Source organism: Erinaceus europaeus, chromosome 1, assembly GCF_950295315.1.
Source record: "Erinaceus europaeus chromosome 1, mEriEur2.1, whole genome shotgun sequence".
Classification (NCBI taxonomy): Eukaryota; Metazoa; Chordata; class Mammalia; order Eulipotyphla; family Erinaceidae; genus Erinaceus; species Erinaceus europaeus.
The window spans coordinates 37,332,963-37,342,938 of NC_080162.1; the positions used below are offsets into that span (position 1 = coordinate 37,332,963).

The 9,976-nt window shown below is 48.0% G+C and overlaps 1 protein-coding gene across 1 annotated transcript in view; it reads left to right on the forward strand.

Annotated features, from left to right (window-relative positions):
* LOC132535834 (piezo-type mechanosensitive ion channel component 1-like) overlaps positions 1-9,438 on the forward strand; it is a 119,372-nt gene extending 109,934 nt beyond the window's left edge. Inside the window, exons 5-8 of the mRNA XM_060183230.1 lie at positions 4,719-4,835; positions 5,150-5,229; positions 7,281-7,518; positions 8,550-9,438. Coding sequence (XP_060039213.1) covers positions 4,719-4,835; positions 5,150-5,229; positions 7,281-7,518; positions 8,550-8,877 — 763 coding nt within the window. The 3' untranslated portion in view covers positions 8,878-9,438. The remainder of the gene's footprint in view (positions 1-4,718; positions 4,836-5,149; positions 5,230-7,280; positions 7,519-8,549) is intronic.
* The last annotated feature ends 538 nt before the right edge of the window (positions 9,439-9,976 follow it).

Genomic DNA, 9,976 nt, shown 5'->3' on the forward strand with positions numbered 1-9,976 from the left:
AAACATAAACAAACCCTTAGTCTAAACCTTTAGTCTAAGCTCAGATCTGAGGTTACCAAGGGGTGGGGGTGGATGTGGGAGGAAAGTCCAAAGGCTTGTGGTAGAGCGAGACCGGCACTTTAGTGGTGAGTAAGATGTGTTAACTTACATTTTGATGAGGTGGAAATGTAATTCTAATATATACACAGTTCTGTAAAACATTACAATTTTTATAAAAATGGAAATTGGAGTAGAAAAATAAATAAAAGTTTAATTTGATTTTTAAATAAACTTTATAACAGTTTTACAGAAAGGCTGAAAACATGAATTTTCCATATGCCACGTCACCCAATTTTCTCCAGAGTTAATGTCTTCTATAACCATGTGCCAAGGTATATTTGTCAGGCTAAGAAGACAGCATTGGTCATCACCATTAACTCCAGACTTTATTCATATTTCACCTGTCTTTGCACTAAGTTCCATTTTCTGTTCCAGGATTAAATCCAAGATACTACATTGAAGTTAGTGAGTCTTTGTTAAAGTTTATTTTTATTTGCCGAGACTTTTTTTTTTAATTGCCACCAGGGTTATCGCTGGGGCTTGATGAAGGCACCACAACACCACAGCTCCTGGTGGCTATTTTTCCTTTTTTGTTAAATTTATATTTTATTTTTTATTTTCGGGACAGATAAAAACTGAGAGGGAAGGGGGAGATAGAAAGGGAGAGGGAAAGATAGACCCCTGCAGACCTGCTTCATTGCACCACAACACTACAGCTCCTGGTGGCCATTTTTTCTTTTATTTTAAATTTATCTTTTATTTTTTATTTGCAGGACAGATAAAAACTGAGAGGGAAGGGGGAGATAGAAAGGGAGAGGGAGGGAGTAGGGCGGTAGTGCAGCGGGGTAAGCGCACATGGCACAAAGCGCAAGGACCAGCATAAGGATCCCGGTTCGAGCCCCCACTCCCCACCTGCAGGGGAGTCGCTTCACAGGCGGTGAAGCAGGTCTGCAGGTGTCTGTCTTTCTCTCCCCCTCTCTGTCTTCCCCTCCTCTCTCCATTTCTCTCTGTCCTATCCAACAACAATGACATCAATAATAACTACAACAATGAAAAATAAGGACAAAAAAAGGGAATAAATAAATATAAAAATTTTTTTTAAAAAAAAGAAAGGGAGAGGGAAAGATAGACCCCTGCAGACCTGCTTCATTGCATGAAGCATCCTCCCTGCAGATGGAGAGCAGGGGTTTGAACCTGGATCCTTGAGCATGGTGAAAATGCACCTAACCGAGTACGCCACCACCCAGCCTTGAAAAAACCTTTATCTTTCCATTCATCTCAAGATCATTAGCTTTGCCTCATGAAGAATTAGGATGACTGCTTGTATGTCTTTATAATTCCAACATCTGGGCTACCTCAAATTTGGAATTTTTTTTTTATTATTACTGTTTGCCTTGAGATTTGGCAAGACTTTCCTAGTTCTTGGCATGCTAAATATGTTGACTTTTTAACCTGGGCATTTGGTTTGTCTTTATCATGTGAGTATATGGGATCCTGTCTTAAAATGTACTGGAGAATGTTATTATTTTCCCTCCAGGGTTATTGCTGGAACTCAGTGCCAACTCTATGGATCCACTGCTCCTGGAGGCCATTTTTTCTATTTTATTGGATAGGACAGAGAGAAATTGAGAGGGGAGGGGGAGAAAGAAAGGGAGAGAGAAAGACGCCCACAGACCTGCTTTGCTGCTTGTGAAGTATCCCCCCCGACCCCACCCCTGCAGGTGGGGAGCCAGGGACTTGAATTTAGATCCTTGTGCTGGTCTTTGAGCTTAGTACTATGTGAATTTAGCAGGGTGCTCCACTTCCCAGCACCCCCAAAATGTTATTTTTCTTCCTCTTTATCCCAGTCCTCCTTTTCTCTCCTTTGGGTTTGAGCTACAGATTCTTTCACTTTCTTAGGCAGTGGTTCTTTTGTCAGTTCCATCTTCCAGACTCTATGCCATTTGCATGTGCCCAGGGAGCATACTTCTCAAAGTTCAGTGTGGGCATGAGTTTGGAGTATATGGAAATTCAGATTTCAAACCCCCCTATATTCTTGCCTATGGGTATAAGAGCCATCCTGTCCTGTGTGGTGCTTACTCTGCCCTCTGCCTCAGGTGCCTAGCAAGAGAACAGAGTCATGTTGTACCACCACATGCTGCAGAAGACAGATGGAATTTTCAGTTTTGGGGTTAAACACCTTGGAATCATGCTTCCAAAGACGTCTGCTTTCATTGAACCCCTCTTAGAATTTTGGGTCTTCACTGGAATTTGAATGTACACTAGCTACAAGTGAACACTGAAGTGTTTTGCCCTGAAGTATGTGTTGTGTGAGGAATGGAGGCCTGTTCTGCCCATTATAGCCAGAGGGCTCTCTTGTAGGTGTGAATTCAACCTGTGGCTCCCACTGCTTATAACAAAAACAAATTCTGGGGGTCAGGTCACAGCAGGTTAAGCTCATGTGGCACAAAGCACAAGGAACAGAGTAAGGACCCTGGTTCGAGTCCCCCCCCAAACCCCCCACCTGCAAGGGAGTCAGTCACTTCACAGGCAGTGAAGCAGGTCTGCAGGTATCTATCTTTCTCTCCCCCCTCTGTCTTCCCCTCCTCTCTCCATTTCTTTCTGTCCCATCCAACAATGAACGACATCATCAACAACAATAATAACCACAACAAGGCTACAACAACAAGGTCAACAAAAAGGGAGAAAAAAATGGCCTCCAGGAGCAGTGGATTCATAGTGCAGGCATTGAGCCCCAGCAATAACCCTGGAGGCAAAAAAAAAAAAAATTCCACCATAGGCCAGAAAGTCCCACATATTCTCGCCCTGTGCATCACATATCCTCCCCACCTCACCCTTATCCCCAGGGGATCCCTTTGTACCCCTCTACTGTCATGGCCTATAGCATCCCCAGAAATTCTGCACACTCAGATATATATATCTTCTGCATCATCTAAAACTCTCTTCTGACATCTCAGATATCTTACCACTTCATCCAGGGAAGCTTTCCTCTCACAGACTCTCCCCTCTATTATCATTGCCATTGGTGCAGTATTTATAACACATTTTCTTAGGGAGGAAGCGTGACTGACTTGCCTTGTTTTCCACCCACAGGAGGAAATTCTAGGAGGTGGGAATGGGAGTCTGGTTTGCAGAACTGCAATCAGACCCAGACTTTCCCCACCCCAAGCATTTCCTTCAGAGGCATTTGTGTAGCCTTTGAAAATAAATAAAGGAAGCCAGGTGATGGCACACCCGGTTAAATGTACATAGTACTAAGTGCAAGGACCCACACACAGATCCAGGTTTAAGTCCCCAGCTTCCTACCTACAGGGCAAATGCTTCACAAGTAGTGAAGCAGGTCTGCAGGTGTCTTTCTCTCCCTCTTTTCTCTCCCTCCCTTCTCAATTTTCTCTCTGTCCTATCAAATAAAATGGTAAAAATGGCTGCCAGAAACAGTGGATTTGTAGTGCTGGCACCCAACCCCAATGATAACCATGGTGGCAAAAAAAAAGAACAAAGTAGACAGATAGATAGATTAGATAGATAGATAGATAGATGATAGATAGATAGATAGATAGATAGATAGATAGATAGATAGATAGATAGTTTGTACAGGCCTGGGAGAGCCTGGCTATGCAATCTGAACCTTCATAAGATGACTTACATGTCAACCAGCAAGAAAAGAGAGTGGAAACCAAGCCCTTTACCCCTCCCTCAACACACACACACACACACACACACACACACACACACACACACTCTTCAACCCAAGTCCTCACTGTGGCGGACTAACAAACTAATTCAGGTGTCGAACATCAATAAACCCTCACTTTGGTGCATTCACTGTGACTTGGATATGCACCCATCACATGTCATCTCAGCCAGAGAAACAGGCTTGGGGCTCAGCTAGTGTCCCAGGTACCAGTTAAGCCTGTCATCTTTGAGGATCTATTGCTGTCCACTATCCCACCCCCTCAGCCTCATGGAGGCCTCTCTGCATTCACTACAGAACCACCACCAACACCCCCCCTCAGTTGCCAACAAAGCTTCTATACCAAGCAGGTCACATCTCAACCAGCAACACCATACCAGCAGCATCTGTGGTGGCCACTGGCTGTCTATGCCCACCCTTCTGCTGCCACCTACACAGGAACCCAGTGCCCATGCCCATGGGCACCAACCCCAGTAGTTTAGAGCCCTAAGGAATATGGATGAAGGCAGGGAGCTACAGGCAGGGAAGGTGGGGCCACTTCTGGTGGAAGTCTTCCAGTAGCCTTGGCAACCCTCTTGAATAGACCTGAGATTAAGGACATTGGCCATTGGGTCATGTGGTGCAAAGCAAGGATCGGTGTAAGGATCCCAGTTCGAGCCCCTGGCTCCCCACCTACAGGGGAGTCGCTTCACAGACGGTGAAGGTCTGCAGGTGTTTTTCTTTCTCTCCTCCTCTGTCTTCCCCTCCTCTCTCCATTTCTCTCTGTCCTATCTAACAACAACAACATCAACAACAATAATAACTACAACAACAATGAAAAACAACAAGGGCAACAAAAGGAAAAATAAATATTAAAAAAAAATTTTTAAAAAGAACATTGGCCATTTAACTTTTATTAGGGTGCACCACTGGCAGCTGGAGCAGAAAGGGAGTGGAAACAGATTGTTTCTCAAGATTTGTGCTCCCTCTTTCTTCCACCCTTCAGGAACGTCTCTCTGGTGGAGAATGTGGAAGCATCCGGCAAGTACACTGTGTATTACACAGACACAAAGACGCGAGACCACCTGGTCCAAATGCTGACTCACGCCAGGAGAGAGCCCGTGTAGGTGTCCCCTCCTTGCTCAGACAGCACAACAGATGCAGGGGTTACACAGAGGGGGTGCTTAATCCTATGGATGAGGAAACTAGCTTCAGGCCATTATCACACTCAAACAAGCACCCAGTCTACTGAATGGGAGAGAGAGACCAGATGATTTGGCGGGGAGGACAGAAGTACCACAGAACTTTGGTACTGGATATGGTGCAAAGACTATACTCCAGTTTCTCACAGCCACTGGGAATCCAGTTGTAATTCAAGGCTAACTGGGGTTCTGACTCAGGCTTATTTTGGTTCTGATTTTGTCTTCCTGATGACAGAATGCTCCCTGCGCTGATCCCCAAAGCACTCAAAACCACAGCAGGTACTGAAGCGAAGATAGCCAAACAGTTGAAAGTGGGTAAGAACCCCTTTTATCCTTTGAGAGGGCAGTGACTATGCTGGATATGTTGGCCACCCTCTTTTCCTGTCTCTCTGGCCCCAGTTACTGTGGCTGGGAAGGGAGGGATCCCAGCCATGAGTAGGAAGTGCAGATCTGGTGACCTGCAGGGTGGAGGTAAGAGGGAGATGGTCGGGAGGGATGGGGGTTCCTCCACTCCTCAATAATATCTAGGGGCCATGTGCAAGGACTGAACCAGCATCCTCCCAGAGTGGAGCCTGACTCTGGGGTGCAGGGCTGAGGCAGAAGCTCCTATGATGACAATAGCTTGCGTGTGTGTGTGTGTGTGTGTGTGTGTGTGTGTGTGTGTGTAGGGGGGGTCTGGTACTTTTCCAAGGGCTTTTAAATGCATTATCTTGCTGGAGGCTCATTTAAGGCAAGGACTCAAAGCAGACTGAAAAACAACTAATTTACTGAGTCCTGGGGAAAGGAAGCTGAATACAGCATGTATTTTTGTCAGATCTCAAACCAAAACAACCTTTTGTTAAAGAACAAACAAATAAACAAAAATACAGAACATCAATTCACCAGGGAACACAGTTAGAACAAGGCTGTAGGCAGAGGATCACACAGCAAATTTGAAGTCAACAAACATGTAGTGGGGGAGGGAGCAGCTGGGGTCACAAGTGTTCAGGAGAGGTTTCTCCGAGCTTTTATGGGAAAACAACATGCAGAAGGGGACAAGGCATATCCTCCCAGGTACACAGCAAACACTGGACCATTAAGATGATGCTGGTGGTGGTGCACCTGGTTAAGCACACACATTACAGTGTGCAAGGACCCAGGTTTGAGCCCCTGGTCCCTGCCTGCAGGGGGAAAGCTTCACGGGTGGTGAATCAGTGCTGCAGTGTCTGTCTCTTTCTTTCTCTACCTCTCCCTCCCCTCTCAATTTCTCTCCATATATGTATTTGCCTCCAGGGCTCTTGCTGGAGTTCGGTGCCTACACTATGAATCCACTGCTCCTGGAGGCCAACTTGTCCCTTTTGTTGCCCTTGTTGTTTACCTTTTTGTTGATACTGCTGTCGTTGTTGGATAGGACAGAGAGAAATGGAGGAGGGGAAGACAGAGAGGGGGAGAGAAAGATAAACACCTGCAGACCTGCTTCACCGCTTGTGAAGCGACCCCCTACAGGTGGGGAGCCAGGGACTCGAACTGGGATCCTTAATGCCAGTCCTTGCACTTTGCACTATGTGCGCTTAACCTACTGCACTACCACCCATATATATATGTTAAATTTTTTTACAGAATGTTTGGGGGTCCAAGAGAAAGCTGCCTTGCCTACAGTGGGGGGGGGGATAAATTTGCTATGGACAGCCTCCAATGCAGAAGCACTGGAGTAATTAATCTATAGCAGAAAGGGGGGATAAGTGTACTGAGATGAATGGTCCACCAACATTTCCTGAATGGAAAGGATTTCATTATAGTTGAGTTGCTTCTTTGAAATAAGTCTGTGCTCCCTCATTCTTGGTGGCACAGAGAGGTGAAGTGACACAGCCAGAAATGTGTCTGGGGGTTGGCATAGGGCAGGTTCATAGGACCTGGACCTGGATGGGAATTAGACTTGGTGAAGTTGCTTAACCTTGTGTCCATTTAATCCATTACTCCATGGGTTTTCCAAGAGGAGCTAAGCATGGCCATGGGCTGAGAGGACTAGTGGGGACCCAGGGTCAGGGGTAAGCACAGCTCAGCTATCCCTAGGAAAGTGATGGTGGGACCTGATTGAGGGACTCTCCAGGGCCCGGGGCCTTGGCCATACCTCTAAGAGCTAGTGGAAATTGACTGTCCCTAAATACCCATGAGTCTGTCAGATGCAACTTTTCTTGACATGGTCACATGAGCTGCCCCCGGTCCCCATAGGCCTGCAAAATTCCGGGGGGGGGGGTGACTTCACATAGGCACTTCCTTAGTGTCTATGGCTCTGATGGCATCAAGCCTGACCTCACAGAAGAAGCTCTTCTCTCAGTCCTGGGGACCTGAGTTGGGGTGCTGATAACTATCTCCCTCTCCCACAGCCCATTCCCACAGACCCCAGGACGTGGACAAACTGGCCTTCTTCCGCAATGCCACGGTGCGCCTACAGGAACTGAAGCCGGCAGATGCCCCTGCAGCCAGCCTGGCAGCTGAGTGGTGGGTGGTCCAGGAATGGTGGCCAGGCTGTAACCAGGGCCGGGGCTGTAGCCGAGACCTGGAGCTGATTGTCTACAATGACAAAGTGAGCCCCCAGAGTCTGGGCTTCCTGGCAGGATATGGGTAAGGCTTGTTGGGATCCCCAGGCTCCTTACCCCTACTTTCCAGAAATATTCCTAGATACACATGGATTATTACTCCATGCCAGTAACAGCAGTCCCACAACTTTGGTTCCATCCTTTGTCTTAGGAGAAGGGATCTCCCTGTCCTCTATCTGCTTGCCAAACCTGGGAGATACTGTTGGCTTCCAGAAGGAAGCCAAGAATTCTTCCTATCATTGATATGCTTTTTCTTCACTCTTATCAATCCTCCTCTCTTCTCTCCATGGGTAATACTTTGTTTTGTTTTTATTTTTTTCTACTTCATTGGGGGGGAGGTTTAATATGGTTCTATTTATTTATTATTTACTTATTTTTGCCTCCAGGGTACTGCCTGGACTCAGTGCTGGCACGACAAATCTACCACTCCTGGTGGCCATTTTTTTTCCATTTTATTGGATGAGACAGAGAGAAATTGAGAGAAGAGGGAGAGAGTGAGTGAAGAGAAAGACAGACACTTGCACACCTGCTTCATTGGTTGTGAAGCGTCCCCCCCTGCAGGTGGGGGGGAGCTTGGGGGTCAAACCTGGATCCTTGCATGGGTCCTTGTGCTTAGTACTATGTGCGCTTAGCCCAGTGTGCCACTGCCCTCCCCCTGGGGATTAATGGTGTATAGTACAGTTGTTGACACAGGTACAACCTCTTATCTCCCCATGACAGGTGTCTGGAAGACACTCTCCCCCAACCTAGTCCTTTTCCACCATTGTACCAGGACCCCAGAGCCCCTCCATCCCAACCCTTCCCTTCCTTCCTCAAAGTCCTTTGCTTTGGTACAATACACCATACCCAGTCCAAGTTTCACCTTATGTTTTCTCCATGGGTAACCCTGACTGTTCCAGGCCCAGGCAAGTGCCGGGCTCTCAGACTCCACCCATAGTAAGTTGTGAGGCTTAAGTAATTAATGCCCTCCAGCACCCCAAAATCCCCACCCCTCTGAGTACAAAGCTGTGGCCTCCTCTCCTGAACAGGGTTACTGATGCCCACCTACTTCCCCAGCATTGTAGGACTCTATGTGTCCGTGGTGATGGTGGCGGCCAAGTTCATCCGGGAGCACTTCCTGGGCATCTCCCGCTCCATCATGTACGAAGAGCTGCCTAGCGTAGACCGCGTATTCAGACTCTGCACTGACATCTTTCTGGTCCGTGAGCTGGGGGAGCTGGAACTGGAGCAGCAACTCTTTGCCAAACTCATCTTCCTGTACCGCTCGCCAGAAACCATGATCAAGTGGACCCGCGAGTGCCCACCTGCCCCCCGCCGCACCCCACCCCCTGACTCTGTTTCTGGGGCTGCAGAGGAGCCAGTGGAGGTGGTCAGCATGGCCTAGAGCCCTTTGACTTTCACGATGTTTCGACTTAACATTATCTGACCCCAGCCTTCTGATCCTGGGCACACAAGCCATCCCTGAGCATGCAGCTGGTCCCCAGCTGGGTCCCTTGCCCTGAGGTCACCTTTGTGCCCTCATAAGGAAAACTCAGCTTGTCCCATTCCTTGACCTTGCATTCTGCAGCCCCTTGGCAGGGAGGATTGGACAGTGCCAGCTGCCTAGAGAAGGAGCCCGAGCACCTCGGTGACCTCTGCCTCCTCCAGGGCATCCAGAGGGAAGCTGGGGAGAGTTGCCTAATGCAGGCCATTAAGCAAGGTAATGACCCATGAAGCCTCCTGGCCCCTCTGGCTGTGCCTCCCCTGGGCTCGTGGAGCCCACTGTCTTCTGCTCATTTGGCTGCTTCCCTCTCCCCCCAGCCTTGTGACCACTGTTTTTGTTAATGTGTCAGGCTGTGGTTTTCCCAGATGGAGTTGGGGCCTCAGAACCACCTTTTGCCTTCCGGGTCCACCCAGCATTGTGAACACAACAAGTAGTTAATAAATATTCACTTGAGATCAAGCCCAGAAAGAGTCACCTTGATTTCTAGGTGGGGGTAAGACTTGGAATCTGGGGACCATGACTGTAGCTTAGATGAGGTAGTTAATGGGCTAGGGCACAAAGAGGAAGCATGACCTGCACCATGTCTCCTGCAGAAGAACAGGCAGCCACCTCCATGTCAGATGGAGTCTGAGCCCCCAATCTTGTTCTCTGGGTTCAGGAAGCCCCATTGGGAGAGAACACAAGAGGGGACACAGTACCCTGCCCCCATCCTGACCCAAGCTAGGGGAAAGCTAGCTTCCAGGTACCGTACGGCCTGTCACACCTGCCACACCTACACCCAGGTGTGTGTGTGTGGTGGGGGGAGTCTTTCTAGGAAGTCAGAACTGCTTTCCAGGCCTTGACCTTAGAGTAACTAGGGTTATGTCTCGGGGGCTTCAATGCCAAGAAAATACACTTAACCCAACACAATCTTCATGACAATGCTTAGAGGTCTGGATAGCTTTTCCTGAAAACTACAGGTTCTAGAAGAGCCCAGGACAGTCCACAATATCTCTACTTG